General features: G+C 35.2%; 1 protein-coding gene across 5 annotated transcripts in view; it reads left to right on the top strand.

Moving 5' to 3' along the window:
- PCDH7 (protocadherin 7) overlaps window positions 1–21,669 on the top strand; it is a 299,101-nt gene that overhangs the window by 45,795 nt on the left and 231,637 nt on the right. Inside the window, exon 2 of one of the 5 annotated variants that reach the window (XM_069792194.1) lies at window positions 10,891–13,238. The exons of the other annotated variants lie outside the window; for them this stretch is intronic. Within the exon in view, the coding sequence (XP_069648295.1) occupies window positions 10,891–10,968 (78 nt within the window). The 3' untranslated portion in view covers window positions 10,969–13,238. Of the gene's footprint in view, window positions 1–10,890; window positions 13,239–21,669 lie in introns of those variants that run through there. 5 annotated transcript variants of the gene reach the window in all.

Raw genomic sequence — 21,669 nt, 5'->3', positions numbered from 1 at the left:
GCCTGATACACAGAGAGGGCTTAAATATTTTCCTTCCTGCAAAGCAGAGGTATTTTTCATGGGCCTGAACCATGTATTTGTTTGTTTCTTGGAAAGCCAGAAGTTGGAGAGTAACCACTCTTTTTTTTTTTTCTCCCTGATAGACAACATGAAAGCTTTAAGAAGGACTCCAAAGGTCTCTCACTTTTTTGAAGAAGCTAAACCATCTGACAGCTTTGAAAATAATGAACAAACCTGTAACTGAAAAACTTTTAACTGTTAAAGTAGCTTCTTCTAACTCTGCTGAGTAGTTACACAATTTTTCCAAATATTTTGTGAACAGGCATCTTTAAGTAGGGTTCTGCTGCTGTACTTCTCACAGGGAAAGAAGAATAAATTGTCACCTCCTAAGTGGAAATATTGAGTCCTGGAATAACTGCACAATGACTGAGTGGTTTCTGTGTATTTCTAGCAAGTTTCTGTCTAGTTTACAGGGCCAGTATTTTCATATCATTTGCAGATAGAAGAATGAGGAAAAAAAAATGATAGTTGGGCTTTTCTTTTTTTCTTGCAACACATGCTGGCTGTTTTCCAGCATTTCAGTACACCAGTGCGTGATAGCTAACTACAGAAAGATGTCTTTCAAAGTAATTTAGGAATTTCTCCACAAAGTTTTGTGTTTGTGGGCATCCTGATTACAGGAGGAGGACTCAAATTAGAAGAAATAACTACTGAAAAGGTATCAGGAAAAAGGTTATGCAAATTTTAAGATGAAATCAGCTCAGTCCTCTTGCTATTTGAAGAAAGGGAGAGAAGCCTTTCATTTGTAAAATGTTATACTGTGATGCAGAAAACCAATTATAATATACATGAAGTATGCACCTGTTACTAATTTCTGAGGCATCCTTCTATTTGAAATAAATATCTAGAATTGTCATCTATCAGCCTTGGCTGGTGTACTCTGCTTGCCAGCCAGGCTAATCATAGTTTCATTGGTGTGCATGTGTCTCCAGAACATATTCAGAAAAATGTTTTTTTTTATTCCCCTCCTCCCACCCCCCCCAAAGATACAGGGTAGCAGTACTAACCTAGCTCACTAATGAGTACTACAACTGGTAATATGCTGAGTAGGGGCAGCTGTGTAGAAATAAACTGGACTATGCTTTTGTAATTTACCTTGAAAGAGAAAGTCTTCACAGTATGTACACACTGCATATTGGATGTAATTTAATATGAAAGAAGTGGAGACACACTTAAGACTCATTTTGGGTCGTAAAATAAGCATTTTGCTATTTCACTGGAAAAAAGTGCTTTTTATTTTTGATCAAAAAGGAGAAAAAAACCCCCAACCCAAAACCATAAACCAAAACAGCAGATAATGTTAATTCCATATTCCCATGTACCAATTCTGTACATAAATTAATTTGTGGTGAGGAATTCATGAGCAAAAGGATTCGTGGTCACCTAATATCTGTAAGCATCTAAAATATGCTATGTTTGGATCACCAGAGTGCAACCTAATGTGAGGTAATTTAACTGATCTCACAAATATTTGAATGCAACATTCATTGCATTCTACTGTTCAGCTACTTTCAGGTGTGTATTGTTAGTACAATAGTCTGATTTGGACACATGACATAATTTGACATATATAACTACTGTCAAATCTAGCTTAATTTCAGTCATTTTAGCTTTAATGTAAAAGGATGTCCAAAAAAGTAAAGATAATTTCATTAACTGCTCATTTTTTCTTCCTTTTTTTTTCTGTATTCTACATCATATATTAAAGATAAAACCAACTTTCTCTGTTTCCATTAACAAAAAGTGAATAGAAAAGAAAAGCAATTATTTGCAGAATGTAAAATCCTTATGATAATTTGACAGACTAATTAAACCAATATACCACGCTATGCTTATAAGACAGACTATGAAATAAGCTTGTATTTGTTGGGAAACACCATACTGCTCATTGATAAAGGACTTCAAAAGTTGCAACTTATTTAGAAACATGGAATTTATGTTTCCTTTGAAAGGGAAGACATACATAAAAAAAACCCTCTTGTTTTGAACTTAATTTTAAGAAAAAGTGAAGTTGATAATACAAACAGGTTTACTTTGTCAGTATAATAATTTCCATAGTATTTTGCATACATATAACATAGTATCTAAGGATCACTGTATTCTTTATAAACTTAGCTCATCGTTACAATGCTTCTATAATGTAACTTGAGTATTTAGATGAATGCATGGAGTAACTGAGAATTTACAAATCTTACAAACCTTTTGACTACAACTTGGAGGTACACTGAAGAGGGATTCACGAAACCTCATTTCAGTTTCTGTCTACTGAACAACACTCATCTTTAAATAATGTTGTTTTACGAATCTGTATTTTACATCCATGCTTTCTGTGATCTGTTCAAATAGTGGATTCAACTTACGCCCATCTAAAAGATACAGCCTGTCCCTACTCTCATGTTTCTTTTCAAATTAGCAATAGACAGGTAGCAGTGTTTGCCTTTGTCTTCTGACATATTTTCTTAGTGGTCTTGCTTAATTTTTTTTTTTTCTTTTTTACTTCAACATCCCTATAAGGTGGGCTGTTGCCATGATCAGTGAGTTTTCTAGGAGCGATACCTAATTGTACTTTGAAATTTAATATAAAGGCTGGTAGGTCTGTCCTAGCCATTTCCTGCCTAAGGATCCTGTCTAAAGCAGAAAGCCAGCTCCCCCTTGCATATTTTCCTCTCACTTCTTTCCATAATTTTTTCTTTTAGTTTTGGCTTCTCTGTGAGACTCTACCTTTAGAGCCCTACTGTGCCTTTGGCATAATCCTCTTTGCTGCCTGACGTCTGGACTTTTATCCACCTGGGAACAGGTCTCCTGCTGCTCTGACAGAGTCCCTGCTCCATGCAGCATTATTGCATTTATTCTCCTCTCTGGTCAATCTCTTGCTTGTCCCCCCTGAAGCAAGGGCAGGTGTGGGGTGGGGGGCAAGAGAAGCCCCTAAAAGCCTGTTACACCCCAGGTATAGTAGGAGGGTCTATCCTGAGCAGCGATTACTGGCCCAGTCTCCAAAGGGCTGAGGTGTAAAGCATTCCTGTGAAGTGTGTTGTGCCCATGAGATGAAAAGTAATACTTCACATTGCAAAGTAAGCAATAAATGTATCAGCTTACTATTCCTGCCACATCACAGCAGTCTGTTTTAAATATATCTGTAAAGCATTTAATTCCATGAATAATACTTCTGTCTCTCAAAAACATTTCTCTTGAAGTCCTCTTTGGCCTTGTATGTGCAAATGAAGACCTTAGTAAGCAACAAATTTAACTGACAGATACCATTCCATGCAGATTATAAATTAAGCAATGATTAAAAAGTCCCCTTTAAAATAAAACAGTTATTAATGCCTTTAAAAAATAAAATCGCATTTAAAAAAATGCATATTTGTCATTCACCTCAGTTTTTGTATACATTAGGCGCTGAAGTCTTGCCAATCTCTATCTTCTTTCTGTCTTGGTGAGTACTGTGTGATGGCTGGAGAAATTACAAACAAGTTTAATACTGTGTCTGAAGTGACAAAGGATCACTAGCAGAGAACACAGACATTTTGCCTTTACACAAATTAATTCTGGGACTTGGAAAAGTACATTCCCTGTTCAATCTATATGGTCTATTCTCTTCAGCATTGCCCTTCAGTAGTAGATGTAGGCAATGATTGTAGTGCCACTGACAGGGAGGAGGAAGGTGGGGAAGGTGACATGGAAGTACTTTTCATACACATGACTCTAAGGTACAATATCTCAAATACTTTCTCAGAGGCTCAGATGCACAGATGTTAATTCCGTGTACAAGCATGAGAGGGATTTTTGTTTTTTAATGGAATAAATTACATGATCAGGAAAATTACAAGGAATGAGAAAAGGGAGGAGAAGGAAGTCAGATAATCGAAGAGAGGTACATTATAGGGGTGTGGTCAGTATAGGGATGAAGGGCTGACAAATGTCAGCTGAGAGACATAGGGATGATTGAAAGAAAACTTTATTAAGCTATATCAATGAAACAAGAGCAAGAGAGAAGCGAGACAATTATTACACTTAGAGGTGAAAGATAACATAGCTGTGATTCAGAAATGAAATTAAAACTTTGCCTTAGTTTTAAACAAAGGTGATAATGTACCTGGGAGGCAGAAGCTGGAAGTGTGTGAGATAAAAGGCAAACTTGGAGTCTGATGTATGTAAGTCAAGGAGGAACAGATAAGCTTCATCACAGAATTCTGAATGATATAGAACAAAGCATCCCAAGTGTCTTGTAAATAAATCTGTTAGGGCAAAAATGGTGCTGTTTTGTTGGAGAATAGCAAATACACTATTTATATCTAAGTAGTGGGGAAGATGGAAAAGAAGGGACAAAGGTCTAAAAGCGTGACCTCATTTTTTATCAAACAGTAGAGCAGAATTTATATGAAAAAACTGAGTTGCTGACATAGAGGAATAAGGAAGATGGGATAAAATGGAAATTGAAAATGGCTTTACTGAAAGGGGTTCATACAAACCAGTCTGATACCTTCCTTTGAAAAGATAACCAATTTCCTAGATAAAGAAAATTTAGTAATCTCTCTCCTTGGACTTCAGCAAGCAGTTGATACTGTGCCACCTGGGAAATTATTTGTGCACCTGAGGAAGATGGGGATTACTACAGGAATTACAAAATATATAAGAAATTCACTAAAATGAGATGACAATTGGTGTTGCAAAGGTAAGCATTATAAATAGAGGGAAAGTTACTCACTCAAGTCAAGTGTCAGTCTTAAGACTGATTTTGCTTTATATTTTGACCATCATGCACAGAGTGCAAATGTAATAATGAAACTTGATTATGAAACAAATATGATAAACATCATAGTTTGGGTGAGTATTAGACTGTACTAGATGACGGACTAGAAAACTTTTTAGACTGTAGCAATCAAAACAACTCAACATAGAATAGCAAGAACAAGACAAATTGTAAATTCGGTTAGGAAATCATGAGATGGAAGCAGTAGAAAAAGAGAAGAGTTCAATGAATTAGGCAGAGTTATTACGAGCATCAGTGTGACAGGCAAATTTGTTTCTGCAACATAAGGCTGCATGAAGTTGTGTGCTGCTTTGAGAGAAATGGACATATTCATGTCTTTCGAGGAGTCATTCATGAGACTTCATCTGAAAAATTGTTATATTATTCTGGTCAACCATTTTCAGGAAGAATTAAGCTTACATTTAGAGATTCAGAAAGAGCTGTTTAATAACCATGGAATATAGAGTTAGCTGTGCAAGAGATGACTAAAAGGGCTTTGCTTATTCAGACTTAAGGCTCTGAGAGACATGCTGTGGCAGGCTAAAACTGGATGGCAGAAGCTGTTACTATCCTCAAGGCATGAATACTTGAACCTCCTTTGAATCACTTTGTGAACCACTGCCTGGTATATTAGGGTAAACCAAAACTGGAATTCTTTTACTTTAATACACCCAGCTGAAGACTGCAATAGTACATGAGCTCATTCATAGGCATATCATATAACCCTGCCCTGAAGGCTTTAATGCCCATCAGAAGGGTGGAGCAGATGGATGAGGGTGGTAACTATTCCTGCCATCTGGTTTTAAGCCACTGCTACATGTACCTTAGAGCCTGAAGAAAGTAAGCGGTGAGAGGAGATTTGATTCGTTTTCATAAATATATTGGGAATAAATACCAGCAACAAATATTAAAGAACAATATTGATGTAATAGCAATTAATATACCACTATATGCTTAGTCTAGAAATAATAAAAAAAAAGATTTCAACTCTCTGGAGGTATGAGGTGATGTAAAAATATCTTACTAGTTTTGAATTGGAATTTCATCAATTTAGAAAAAAGAAATATACAGTATTTTCCTTCCAGTACGTTCTTGTACTCCTAAGAAGGGGAAAAAAGAAAAGAAACAACAACAGCAAAACGTGGGCCAGGCTTTTCATGCCTTGGTTTCTTAACATGGATTAAACTATTAGCAGCATTGTCTACACCAAGATCAAGCTATGCTCTGTAAGCTGTTTAAAGAGCAGCACAAACCTCTCAGTGTGAAGTTTGCAGCATCAGAGGTATCTAAGGATATCAGTACTCGCTGTTCGGTTTTTCTGTGAGCCTTTTTTTTCTTGATGTGGCAGTATTACTCAGTTTTCAAAGAAGTTCAGAGTGTTGCTGGCTTAAGTTTGTAATAAATAACTTAAACAGGTAACATTCTTATTATGATAGTGCTTCTTAATGCATTAGTTCAGTAGGGTAAGGTGACAGAATTTTAATAAATGTATTACAGAAGTAATATGCAAACCATATGGAAGATCACATTATTGAGACGTTTTAGGTTGATTCATCCTGTTATTCCACTCTGTGCCTTCAAAACACTATTAGCAAGTTATATTTATGAACACTGTCTACCTGAAATAAGTCAATGCATATGTATTGAAAATTGAACAATAATATCTTTATACTGGAATTGTAATGAAGAGGGTTCTGTGCTTCAGGAATTGCAAGGCATTGTAAAGAGCATTAAATATGCAACATTTTTATTATTACAGTGCTTGTGTGAGAGTGGATGAGAGAGTTAGATGGGATATTTTATATTTTAGTTTTTATTCCTACCTACTACTAGTAGAAGGTATATGTTTATGATTAATTTACAACATTTGGGGTTTTTTTAGAAAGAACTGATTGCCAGACAGTTAATTATATGTAATTTTTTGAATTCTAAGGTATAAATGCTTTAGTTTGTTGGGATGAATGAATTAATTTCAGGGTAATGGCATGGACACAGTCTTTCCATCTCTAACCGCTATCTTTGTGAGCCAGCAGTCCTCTGGTGCTTAACATGAAGAGTGGTCAATATGTCACCATATTACTGCAAAGGGTGACTCTGAAGAGGCATAATCCTAATACCCTAACAGTAGTAAGTGGTGGGATTCCCCAGATGCCTACATGTCCAAAATTCATTCACAGGCATAGTGTGAGCACAAAATCAATACACCAGAGAGTTTGTAAAGATAATGAATGATACATGTTTATTTTATCAATTTTATGTTTGTAATGATGGGTTAAAAATGATAATGTGGTTTTTTTTCTGTTTTTGGTATGAAGTAGAAGGCTTAGTTTTGTTGGACTTGATTTACCTGTTACCTAACATGCAGGAGTCAGCAGTAGCCACAATGGAGTTGCAAAACCAGATGCAGCTGATGCAAAGTAGTTAGGAACATGGCAAATTGAATTTAAGTAAGGGTAAATGAGAATACAGTCATGTTAAACTGTGTACTAAATCTACGTGTGTTACCCTTTTAAGTTGATTGCTTTGACTACTTTTTTTTTTTTAAACTTTCATCATCAGGATTATTAATAGGTTTTCTGATATTAAATTGGAACATATCTATTACAGAAATTCTAATGACTGAAACCTATGCATCTCTTTGTGATCATATGTAGCAGTCTTCATTTCTTATTCAGACAAACTTCTAATCAGTTTCAATTTGCCTATTTTTTTTTACCCTATATATGGCCTTTAATGATTCACAAATATTGTACAAATGGTACAACATGAAGATATTGAATATTTTATTTACTGTTTTTTTTGTTTGTTTAAGAATATGTGAATTGGTATTCCTTATTCAACATGTATATTCTAAGGAAATACATTCAATACACTTCCTATAGTTCCCCATATCCTATTTTGGTTTCTGTCACAAACTGAAAATGGAGTTGTGTGTGTAAAAGAAGTTTAAAAATAGGTTAGAAGCATCTTGTGAAATGTAACAGGAAATCTATGGAGATATATTTTTATCTGGCATTTACTGTAGTGGGCAAAAATGAGCATGTTGTGCCTTTCAGTTCCATTTAAGGCACGTTGAATGCTACAGAAACTTGTAATGTCTCAAATTTTTAGTAATCCACACATGTCAATGAGATCAATATATAATATATACTGCAATCATAACATATTTACAGACACAGATTTAGTGGTAAGAATAAAGTGACATGAATGGCAAAAATCAACAATAAAAAGGTTCTTGCAGAAGTTAATCATTCTGAGTTTGTAGCAATATGTTGTGGCTGTGATCGTCTATACTCTGTCAAAGTGTGGCTTATCACTTATTTAATGAAAAATAATTATATATAATAGCAAATATATATCACTAATACTAAAAGTTCACTTCCCAATGGCAATGAATATGTAAATTAAGGAAAAAGAAGAAACAGATATAAATACCCATGAATAAATTTGGGGTTGTTATTACAATAATTTTTATATACTGCAGCATTGAAATTCTGGAACAGATTTCCCATTGAAATATTCATGCAAGAAAATTGTAACCTACCAAAGGAAATATGTGAGATTATACCTATGATAAACAGAAAGTGGACTCAGTATGTAATTAGAAACTTCCAGGCCTGTATTTCAATATTATGGACTGGCTTAGTGGAGAACTGCAAGCATCTTGCTCATGAAAGCTGAGGTAGTGACTCTCAATTCTTCATTTAACTCTTTGGTGTATGTGCATTTTCATGCTGGGAAATGGGAGGAGGAACAAGACAGTAATATCAGTTTCCTGGAGATTAGCAAGATTCTTCAACTGCCATAGAAAAATGAGGAGAACAGCAGCTCATTTCACAGAAATTTAGAGAAGGAGAAAAGATGATTTTCTAATTTTTCCCATCAATCGTTAAGTATGGATGCATCTACATTAATGATACAGAGTACAGGAAGGGTTTTTCTGGGTGTGAATTTGACTTGAGTCTATATTTGGAGTCCTGCTGTACATATTTTAGCGCACCACTGATCCTTTTGAAGCATTGTCTTCCTTCCAGCATTGTCTTCAGGGTGGCATGTGGTGCATAGCACTTACACTGCAGATGCAAAGTCCTCTGTCAGTTTGCTCTCTATGCCTGCATAGTGTATGCCTAAGATTGGCAAGTGGTACAAACTTTGTTGCTTGTTAAGATGCAATGTAGAGAGGCACAACAAATTGCACTGTCATCCTTCCCTTTTTATACTGCATCAGCAGGTAATATAGACACACACTGAGACAGCCATGATTATTTGAATTTGTGAGGATATAATATATTGCATTTTTGATAAAAAGATTCAACACTTTGTCTAGTATGTGTCAGGTAATTGGGTTCACTTGTTTTAGCTTTTTTCTTGCATTGATTTATGATTTGATTTGTTAACTGAAAAAATAGAATATCTGTCATAGAAGAGAGCTCTAATTATAGAAAAAATCTGTTACATTTATGAACCTTTTTGACCTCAGAAATATCTTATGAATGCACTGAATGCTGACAATTGTGTTTGTACCTTGGAGAAAGATATTTAAAATACTTGTTACCACTTGTTAGATCTCTGTTGATTGCATACTGGACAAGTCTACTATTCCAGTGAATGCATTCTCCTTAAAGTTAGTGAAATTTATTTTTTATATGAATTTGAGTAACTGTTGAAGTTAGCAGCTTTGAGGTACTCAATGTACTTAAATGACAGGTAGAGATAGAGATCGATCAAGACAGATAGATAGATACATAGATGCATTACCTCAATTTCTATAAAACTTTTTTGGCCAGTTTAGCATTTTTGCCATTTAGTCAAGCTAAGACAGTGGAAACTGAACAAAGAGATTTGCTCATAATTGGATTGATGATGATGAAGAATTTTACTGAGGCATAAATATATTTCTTCTGCAACCAAAGCAGAATGTTTTGCTTGCTTGTCCCAGATGGCTTCCTATAAGAAGATCATATTTAGATTGAGGAACAGACGTTACTTATTTGAGGACATTTGGGAGTCTTTTATGGATTATGTTCATAGAGCAAAAGCTGCTTTGTAGAGATGCTTGACATTGCTATCCTATGCTTGTGTAATTTGCTTTTAACATTGCGTATGTGTGATAGATTAGAAGAAGTGATTCACTAAAATGTTGAAAAATAAGGACTTAGTAGTGAGTGATGTAAAATAAATATAAATTATGAATAATACAGAAATACTGGAAAAGCTGAAAAGACACTGGTGAATGCCAACCAAACATATTATGTAACCAACACATAATGGGTTAATGTTTTTTTTTGTGTAGATGACCTGTTTCTGAATGATACTTTAAGAGCTGTTTTTGAAGAATATATTGGACAGAAACCTTCACTGTTTATCAGTAGACGTGCATGTCTCTTTAGTGTCTCATTTCCTTCATAAATGTATTGATCAAAGTGATTCAAAGGAAGCACGTTTTCCACTAATTCTCCATTTTGTTTATGTCCACCTTGTAGCATAATAGTTGATACCTGGCATTTTGAATAACTTAGATGTTCACAGAATTGTCATTGTATATTTTATGTTGCCCTCCAAATCTGGCTCACTCACTCCCTTTTTTTTTTTGGTGGGGGGATGAGATGGATGAGGGGGAAGAAGAGTTGCCTGTTCATTTTCTTATAAAATTCCTATTCTTTGCTTCTTTCAACTATCTGATATTATTAGCTACTTACTGCACTATTTATCCCTTCACTTCATGGAGAAAAGTTATACTTGTCACTGATACCTGAAACATTTATATTATTTTCCACTCTCTCTGCAGTAACTGTAGGTATAAAAGGAAGAACATATAAATCACTACAATTTCTTTATGATTTAAGACCATTCTGTTCCTGCACATAGTTCACTTAATTCCTCCTTTTTCTTAAACAAAATGTACCACTATTCTAACTGTTTTCACTGCCAAGTAGTTATTTTGTGGAGTGTGTTTGGACCTAAGGGAGAGAAGAGGAATCTTTTTGCTCACTTATAAGATCTGTGATACAGGATTAGGTTAGCCAAACCCTACTCACATCCCGGTAAGCAGACATTTATTTTTGTATTTTTTGTAGGTGGATACAGTGCAGACTACGCAGCACCCTGGCCACATTGAGGAATCATGTAAAATGAATGTATGTGCTCGTAAGTGAATTATTTATGAAATGAAACTCCAACTCTGAGGGATGTTGGATCACAAAATACATGAAACCTCTTTACTCTCATGTTAAGAAATTGATTCCCAGGGGGCAGGGTTACTGCAGAACTAAGGACCTTGAAAGCAAAGCTATTAAAAAAAAAAAAAAAAAAGAAAAAACATGGTAAATAGTTTTAAAAAACCCTGAAAACAAGAGATTCAGATTACATTTTGGATGCATTTGGAGAGATATTAAACAGAGTCAGGAATCCAAACCAGAAAAACAAATGGTATGTGAGAAAGGTTTGGTAAGCAGAAATGATCGTAAGTGGAAGAACAGGATCAAATACCATCTAATTTAGGAGTATGAATAGGATGAAAAAACTCACCGTTTCTGCTTTATTCCATCTTTGAAAGGACTGAAATTTGATTAGATGATTGCTTCAATTAGTAACTGGGAGATGAGTGTGAATAAGATTGAATTCTCAGTATTTGAATCAAGGAAGTATTTGTGGCTTGCTGAACTAAAATGAACAACCCTGATGATGTGCTAGAGAAACAAAGAAAAAAATTTATACCTCAGGACTGTATTTCTGGAAATCCAGATATAGTCTCAGTATTTGAAAATCTCTGTACTACCTGGGGACATGAGATAGAGTGGGGGAGAGGAATTAGGGGAAGCCATCTTGGGTCCTTCAGATTTTGCTGAGAAAAATGTCTCTACAAGGCAATTGAGGTAGATACAGAGAAGAAATCAAAACATGCTAAATGACTCTACCAGTGAATAGGGAAATCAACAGTCACTTATATGTATACACATACAGTTGTTAAACACGAGTTAATTCACTTGGCTAGAGCACTCTAGACTAGAATAATTGTCCCAAGGATTGTAGAATTGCCAATATCAAAACCACAGGTAGGAAAAACCTCTGACTCTGCAGTCACTATTAAGCTATATACATCATATAAAGACAAAGACTATAGTTGCCAACTCCAATTTTATATTTACATATATCAATTTTTGTATTTATTTTATATATATATTAGGATATTACACTATATAGTATATCAGCTTATGATTTAGAGAAAGGCTGAATATTTTCTCCTAAATAATTTATTGATTCATATCCTTCATCTTCATCATAAAGAATAACAAAAGGGGATATTTTAAGTATTAATAATTTTTCAACAAGATCTTTTTCTTATGAATAAAGCATAACTTCAGCCCATTCAAGTTTCTGATGTAGAGTTGGTATAACTGTGCGAGGAAACTCTATTATGAACAACAATGCTGAAAAACACTTTTTCTCTCCTGATTGTTATGCATTTATGTCTGAATTAGCTCACCGTTTGTGTTTATCCCTTCAAAACTGGTAGTCTGCCACTTTTTTCCACTTGTAGTAATTAGTTCCAAGTGGAGGAATTTATGATACAGTAGGGGCTTTGACCTCTTTATTGTACTGAGATATATTATCAAACTTCAAAGTCTGTATACTGCTGCTATATTGATTTTGTTCTCTGTGAACAAAATCAATGAGCAAAATTAAAATAAAAAAATCAATCCTTTCATTTTTTAATTGATTCGGGTTTTCTACATGTACTTTGTTTATTTAACCTTGATTGCTAGTCTGGAACTCATTGAAAGGAGAACACATTGAGACCTTTAGTAATTCTTCATTAAAAAAAACCTACTGAAATTAATAAAATACAGAGAGAAAGGAAATTAAAGTTAAGACATACAGGAATGAGAAGGAAAAAGGTGCAAAATAGATCAAGAAAAGCTTTGTTCTCAATTGGGATGCATTGTTTAGGAATATCAAAGAACCTATAAAAATTAGTACCAACAGCTTTGTCAGAAAAATCAGCATACAGATTGTTTCTTTTGCATTTTCTAGACCTTCCCTTTAATTCAATAGATGGTTAGAAATGGCATATGAAATACCTGCAATCCATTGACCATATTTCATGAGTTCAGAGCAGTTGCAAAGCTTATGTAAAGATGAGAAAAAATATTTAACATGTAACATTTTGCAGAAATAAATGCCTTGAGTATGCGAATATATTTGTGAAATTTTCAGCCTTTTTCTGAATATAGACATTATCTTAGTAAGAAAAAAAAAGTTTAACCTGGAAAGTGTAAAAAGAAATGTTAAGGACCTCTGGTCAGGTTCTTATTTCAGATACAGCAACTCTGTATTTCAATAAAATTATTCTGCAACTGGGAATGAAATTAAAATCGTGTCTTCTACGTTCATTGTAATTTCATTCTTCTCTATTTAATTTTCGGGTCAGAAGCAATTACCAAGAGAGGATCCTTGAAAAATATTGTGCAACTACTGTAATTTTCAGATTTCGCAGAGTTTAGCAGCCAAGTGATTTGTATGGAATAAAAGCACTTTTATATTGCCTCCTGCTACAACACCCATGGGGAAAGGTCAGCAAAACAGTGGGAGACCAAATGAAGGATTTTTTCTTGTGTGACATCAACTTGCAAGACACTGGGAGTTCCAGAATTACAAGTGGTGATACAGCTTCTTTCAACTGTTTCTTTCCTCCTTGCCTCCCATGGCTTCTTCATTGTTGGGCAATGTCTTTTTTTCTGTCAGAATGAGGGAGTGAAAGCCTGTTTGTGACAAGTGACATTCTACTTTCTGTTTGCCATTGTCCCACGTGGATGAGAAAAAAAAGTACATCCATATGCCTCTAATTTTCCTACCTTTTATGAGCTTAAGTTACAGCCTTTAAAGCCAAGTCTGACTTGCCTTACTGATATGAACAGGCCAAATAAAACCAGTGAGACTGCTTGTATGAATAAGACAACTCTTCTTTTAGTATCACTTTATTTTCATGTCTGTTTTATACAAGACTACTAAAGAACAAGATATGTCAGTAACGAACTGTCCGGGAAGTTGTGATATGCAATTCCTTTAGCTAGTTAAAACACAAGTTAGATAAATTATTAGTAGGAATAATACAGGAAGTGGCAACCAGTGGGAAATGGAGCTGTGTGGCACAAGATCTCCTTTCTCTTCTTAATGGTTGTACTTCTGGGAACTGTGTACTGTCACAGTTTGTAGAGGCACTCTCACTGATACCAATCATAAATTTAAATATAGAAGGAGAAGTAGATATGGTTTTCTCAGTAGTACTCAACTTGCTAACCTTTCCATCAAACCTAAACTAAAGGATTAAACTAAGCAAATTTCTGCCATCTAGACTACGTTTTAGTCTCAGGGTGAACAATATAATTTAATTTAAATAAATTGTTTTTGTAAAGGTTCATTAAACAGTTTAAAATCTTCACTTGAGATTTCTCAGGGTTATTAAAAACCTTCCTGCAAGCTTCATTTAGGCCCATAAGCACAGACACCTGGATTTACCTACTCACCATTTAAAAAGTCTGGGGTGATAATCCGTACTTTAACCCCTTACTCATTTTACTGTTTGAGAGTCATTAAGTTGACTGAATTTTGCTGAGCTAGTAAAAGATAGCTTTGTACTCTCAAATGCAGTGGCTACATTTAAATTTCCAATGTCTACTTGTTATGCATACATACAAACTCAAGATTATCTCCCTCTGCTTTGGGGAAAAAAAAACCTTACTGTGCTTGCAGATATTATATTTGACTTTTGACATTACATTTAGGGAAAACTATAATTATGTGAAATTCTGTTCTAGCTTCTATACTGTTCTCAATATTTTACAAGAATCTACATTAAAAATGTCATGTGATGAATGTCTTAACCCTTTCTAACACCATGAACATGCCTACACAGTTTCACTATTTAAAATTAAGCTATTTGTTTTAGTTAGAATGTGTCTGAAAATATCAAGAAACCACAATCAAATTACTATTCTTCATCATACCCTGGTAGATTACTATTTCAGCAGTGAGTTCTCCTTTGATCTGTAGTTCCTAGAAATGGCATCAGAGCTATCTATTACAGGAAAGCAGTTTGTTGCCCTTTCTAAGGGAGTTATGATGCTAATGGGAAAAAAAAAAGTTCATTATGTCCCCTGACAGTTGCAATAGCCCTCAGTAGTCTTCAGCGGTGGAATTCAAGGAAGGCATTAACGTTTTCAAATCTAGTTTAAAATTAATTTTCCTCCAAATCATATTACTTTTCACATTTAAACAGCCTCAGTTTAGCCCTGTAACACTATTTTGAATAGCAAGTGCCAACCAAGCAAATTTCCAAAAGATTTCTATTATTTATTATTTACACATACTAATATTGTATTTATATATTATCTTTGAGAAATATGACAGAGAAAAATGTTCTGAAGGATTTCAGTAAACCTAATTATGCTCTGTAGCCTATCTTATCAGGCTTAATTATCTGTTTATGTTATATTTTGCAGAATTCCTATTCAGGAAAGTAGCAGGACTTTAAATCGGCTTTTGACACAAAATGACCTTTCTTTAAACTGTGAAACTGTTCACAGACAACTGTTTCTGGAAAAAAAGTATCACTTCTTGAATACTGTTCAGAGCAATTTTATTTTAGCAAATATGAGCAAAAGAGTGGTATATAGACTAAGTAACTCAGAAGACTGTGTGGGCATGGTTCTACATCATAAATGCCCATCTGCTTTTCTTTTTTCCTGCTAGAAGAATGATGATTTACCTCTGTTATCTATCCCTGTATTGTGAGAATGGTAGAAGTATATGCGGAGTAAAGATAACTCTAGCCTGACTTGCCCCAGCCTCAGCTTCCACCTCTAAGAAGGGGGTTAGCATGTAACCAGTTACATACATGTGATTTTAACAGGGGAGTTATGGTTATTGTTAAGCTTGGTGTCTCATCTAAGCTAGCTGTATAGTTTCACAATTGAGAGATTTTATGGTGAGAGGTAGGCATCTCTGTGCACCCATTCATGTCAGCCTGAGTTGGTTTTCTAATATTTAGGATGAAACCCTTTCTGGTGTCTCTCCCCCTGAGACTAGAGAGACTTGATCTCAGAGGAACTTTAAATGTGTTCAAGCTCAAAACTTTTCTGCATTTAAGTTTAATGTCAGTTAACATGGAACATGTTTAAGTAGAAATGTCTCATCTCACTTGATTTGCTTTAGCAAACTATAGAAGATAGATAGTTCACGTATTTGACTTTACTAACCTCAAAATGCCATTTCTACAGAGGGGCAGAAAGCTAGGCTTGTATTAGCTGTTGCAGGGCTAGAAACCAGGAGATTTGGTCTTCATTCCTAGGTCTGCCACTAGTACCCACCTCTTCGGGGCTACACCTGTGAAAACAGAGAATACATTTTCATTATCTCAATCAGAGAAAATTGTTTGATTCATTTTGTTTTCTGAACTGTTTATAAGGTATGGTGATGAGATCCATAGAAATGTCTGTAAAGAGTAGTATGATATTGTAGAAATACTTTAATGTCCTTTGTTTCACTGAAGTTGGGAGAACTGGTTTCAGAGCAAATCCCTTTTTGCTTAACATCTGTAAACTGCCTCCTGGCCAAATTGTTTGAAACAGATATTAATTTTCATCATTATGTATATGCGACAGTTCTGTATATATACTTAGTGCACTTTTGTCAAAGAATGCTTTAAATTTAACCATGCCACATTTAAGAAAAAGAATTATATTATAGGTTACCTTTTTTCCTAAAATATGATATTAGGGAAGCAAATGAAGCTTATCATTTTATATTGGTTTCAAATATAGATAACATATTTGCTTTTATTCGAGTATTTCATGAAGTGTGAAAGTATTGATGTTGTTAATGGGTAAAGACTTCCAACAAATTGGACCAAAGACATAGTATGGAAGTAACTAATACAATAGTATTGTGAAACCATTGATTATATACTCAGTGCTGGCAGTGACACAGCTATACATAAGCTTTATCCTGAGAAGCCTGCATTATAAAGAAGAAACTAGACAAACTGTGGGAGACTCAGTGTTTTTCTTGTTAGCCTTCATCCTACTTCCATTCCTCATTTTGAAATGCTCCCCGTGGAGGGCATTAGCAAGTTGTGAATTAAAGCCACAGGGAGTCTGAAAGAATCAGCTATAGGCAGCATTGTGGAATAGAAAGGGTAGATTTGCTGGTGCAATTAGTCAGGTGTTTCCTATGCATGGTGAAGAGTTTGTAATGTAGAGAGGATAGTGAAAGGAGAATGCAAATAGTACAGTTACATGTGTCTGTAAAATTCATGTCATGTCGTGACGTCATGCCATGCTCACCTTGTGTTTCAGATGCTTAAAAGTATGTGAAGTTGGTCTGAGCATCTTGCAGTGATAAAGAGTTGATAACTGCTTGCTGCCTGTAGAGTTCAGTTTGATGTTTCAGAGATGATGTTTGAATATTTTTATGAATCTGACCATAGCTCTTGAGCAAAGCTTGTGCCTGTATTACATATAGACATCAGAGCATTCCCAAAGAACTTGGAGTGTATGCAGGAAGCCCAAACCAATAAACTCACTTGGAGCAGTCTCTAGTTTTCCTTTATTTTTCTAATGTTGATGGTATCAATTTCTGGCATTAATATTGAAATAATAAAATGGTAAAAACATAAGTACGATACTAATAAATGATATTTTAAATTTTAATCTCCTATTTTAAAAGTAAATTTAGTTTCTAAATATAGCATTAGATTTTAAATACAACACAGTTTCATTTTGTATTGTGTTGTGGAGCACTTCCATGCAGGCTTCTGCACTTTGCTTCGAATCATTCTTACTGAAATTAGAACTGTCACTGAGCAGCACCAGACAGATTTTGATTTCACTCAAAAAGTTATTTCTAGTAGGATGACTTTTGACAAATATGTACCATTTTTATACATTCTGTTAGGGTGATTTTTATATTATTTTTTTTGTGAGTTTGTGCCTTATTGCAATACATTCCAAGGTAAAAAGAGCTTTCCAAAAATAGTGTTTACAACTATGGGAGTTCAGACAGTAATGTCAGGACCTCTGCTTTATGGAATTCATTACTGTAAGTGATGCAAGAAGATGATGCATTAGCAAGGCTTAAAAGAAGATGGAAGATTTTTGAATGCCATTTCGTCTATTAACTTTCCAGGATTCCCTTGATACCCTTTTTTAGATTTCTACATATATATAATACATGCATACTATAGGACATATTTCTGTCCTATTTCCTATCTCAGTAAAGGTTGCATTTATGGTGTGAGCTACGTTCATTTCACATGAATAATCTGTAACAGTGTGGTTTACCACATAGAACTGGGAAATGAGAATTGGGGATCTTGCATTGCATTCTTGCTGATGACACTGGCCTGCATTTGTGGGGTGAAAGAAGTCACCTTAGCTTTCTGTGCCTTAACTGTCTGGTGTATTAAATAGATATAAAACGAAGAGGTCACCTTAGATTTCTGTGCCTTGATTGTCTGGTGTATTAAATAGATATAAACCATCTTACATTACAGGGTATGATGAGGCTTGCTTAAGTAAATACTATTCATGATTTGTGAGTGTCAATGGGAATTTGCTGATTTATGCCCTAATATTACCAAGTTTTGGAACACTCTTCATCTGCGCATGTGCAGTGCTTTTGTATGTTGAAGTTAAAAGATCAGAAACTTGAGCTCTGGCGTTATAATTTCAGCTTTGCCATTTTCAGAATACTGATTTTTTCCCATTACTGTGATGAAAAAAAAGCAGAGAATTGTCCTTAAAATGTAACCATTTTATTCTTGTCTAATTTATTGGAAATATAGTAAAAAAATTCTCTTATAATGCACTAGGTACTGACTCTGCTGAATCTCTGATACTCTGGCCATGTTGAACTGAACCCAGAGAGAATTACAATAGCTATTATAGTGCATGTAGGAAATAGGGTGGAATTTTCAAAAATGCTCGGTATAACTTACTCCAGTGATTAACTCCTTAAAAAATATGACCCTTAAATATCAGTGTTGTGGTTTAATCCCAGCTGGCAACAAAGCACCACACAGCTGCTAGCTCACTTCCCCCCTCAGTGGGATGATCAGAAGAGTAAAAGTGAGAAAACTCATGGGTTGAGATAAAGACAGTTTAATAAGTAAATCAAAAGCCGTGTGCGCAAGCAAAGCAAACCAAGGAATTCATTCAGCACTTCCCATTGGCAGGCAGGTGTTCGGCCATCTCTAGGAAAGCAGGGCTCCATCATGTGTAACAGTTACGTGGGAAGACAAATGCCATCACTCTGAACGTCCTCCCCCTTCCTTCTTCTTCCCCTGGCTTTATATGCAGAGCATGACATGATATGGTCTGGAATATCCCTTTGGTCCGTTGGGGTCAGCTGTCCCAGCTGTGTCCCCTCCCAACCTCTTGTGCCCCCCCAGCCTGATCACTGGTGGGTGAGAAGTAGAAAAGGCCTTGACTCTGTGTAAGCACTGCTCAGCAATAGCTAAAACATCCCTGCATTATCAACACTCTTTCCAGCACAAATCCAAAACATAGCCCCATACTAGCTATGATAAAGAAAATTAACTCTATCCCAGCCAAAACCAGCACAGTCAGTACTAAACAGTTGTCCAGATGGTTACCTACATCTTGGAAAAACCAGTGTGAATTCAGCCAGGCAGCAGGTGGGAAGGTTCTGGACATCAGTATCATCTCTCTGGCTTGTGCGTCTGTCTCTCAGGGCCTGTAAAGCTGCAGTGGCTGCTTCCCTACATGCCATAACCAGGAAAGAAAAGGCAATTGGAATTCTAGTTCCCAGACATAGACTTCAACGGCTGGCACCCGACACCTAATTCCTAACTCACCGTGTGCATTTCATGGTTTTTGCACATCAACAGACATTTTTATGTTGCACATATCTAATACCTCAGTGTACACTTCCAAATTTTCATAATACTTCTTTGCAATACTGTGTTTTATTTTAGGACAGAATATAAATATTGCAATTTTTTTGTAGGAAAAATATGGTGAATAATGATACCTGAAGAAGTATTACGATATTAAAAAAAGGAAGATCAAATTATCACTAGATCTTTTGAAACTCAGTTTTACAATCCATTGAAATTCTGCTGATGAGATTTGTACTTTGTGTAGCTGGAACGGCTGCCAATCATGCTTCCCTCATCTATTATCTTATTCAAATTAATACTGGTAAGCTTGAAATATCATAAGTAGCTTTAGCCCTTCTGTAATCTATCTTAATAGGAGGAATGAAATACAGTCCATATGGTAACCTGGATGATCTGCCTTGAATTATTTCTGGGATAAGATCAAATACATACCTGAGTTTTGGTTATATACACAATCTCAAATTATTTTCATCAAAAATTAAAATCTCCTTTAAATACACTTAGTCAGAGGCCATCTGTTGATTTCATAAATCCTATAGCCTCAGTTCTCATACTGCATAAACCTCTTCTACACTAACATACCATAGAGGTTACAACATCAGAGGTGGCAGTTGTGAGATGGGCTTGGAGTGCTGCATGCTAGAGTGAAAGAGTGAACAGCATTTACCTTTTTAAAAGCCTACTTCTGACTCAAGAAAGTAAAAGAAAATAGTGTCTCGGTGACTTCAGTGGGTTTTGGATCAGGTCTTAGTTTGGTAAACTGGCAAACTCTCTGATGCTAAGTATGACTAGATGAGGATAAGCAGTGTGCTACTCCTTACTAAAGACTTTTCTATGTAATGGTATCAACCTATAACAGAATAATAACACATACTTTGTATTTTTATTAAGTGATGTGTTTCTACTAATTGAAAGAGTAGGTAATTTCATAGACACAGGGAAAAGGTGACTTTTTTTAACGTAATATTCATTTAAATCTCTAGAGGTTTCAGACTTGTGTTCGAAACAATAGTCTATGTTCCTGTTTCTGAACTAGTCATTAAGAAGAATACACAGTAGAGTAATCATAATTTTGACTCCCCTTTATAATTACTGATCCATTTCTGTATTACACTGCCAAGAGACTACTGTAGCTGCTTAAAAAAAAGCCTGTCTTCAGCAATGAAAAAGCAGTGCTTCATTTATTAAAGCTAACAGCAAGCATGCAAATCCTAAAATAATTTATCACTAGGGTGGTGTTGGTGGTGGGGTACTTCTCAAACAGAGGGTTCCAGTCAAGCTGTATGCAGTCTGCAGTGATATAAAGGAGGACTTTTCTGATTGTCGGGTGGTGTTAGTAGTTTGACTGTGCATTTCAATGGCAATATGAAGTGTTGTGAAAATACTGAGTCTTAATATACATAAAGCTTCCTCACATTAGTTTTTTTCTTTGTAGATTCCAGGCAGTTGAACACACAAGAAGAAACTATATTTACTTAAACTGTTACATTAAAGTTGGTGGATTTCCCAAAGATATCGCTACCTGTCACTAAGAGCTGTTGATGTGACTTTTTTATTGTGGTGTAACAATAGCATCACATTCCTTAGACTAATATGTGAGATTTGGATAGCATAATAGACTTCCAGGGCCTTTGAGAAACACCATTATTTTTTTGCTGATTTTGTATTAAATAAGTACCAGCCTGTATTTGTGGGTTAATATATGCATACCATTTGGAATGTACTTAGTGACATTATGTAATTCACAGATGTTTTATTATTCATAGTACTGTGCATTCATAGCTCTCTGTAGTCACTGTTGTGCAAAATCTAATGAGGGAGATTCTGTGTGTCTTTGCTGGCCTTTTAGACTTGTCAAATTCTCATTCAGTCAATTCAAATCACAAACAGTGGGATGTGGTGCCCTTTTCTGATTATTTTGCTATTTGACTGATGG

The sequence above is a fragment of the Haliaeetus albicilla genome, chromosome 1 (genome assembly GCF_947461875.1).
Source record: "Haliaeetus albicilla chromosome 1, bHalAlb1.1, whole genome shotgun sequence".
NCBI classification, from domain to species: domain Eukaryota; kingdom Metazoa; phylum Chordata; class Aves; order Accipitriformes; family Accipitridae; genus Haliaeetus; species Haliaeetus albicilla.
This window is presented reverse-complemented; position numbering and strand designations above follow the sequence as displayed.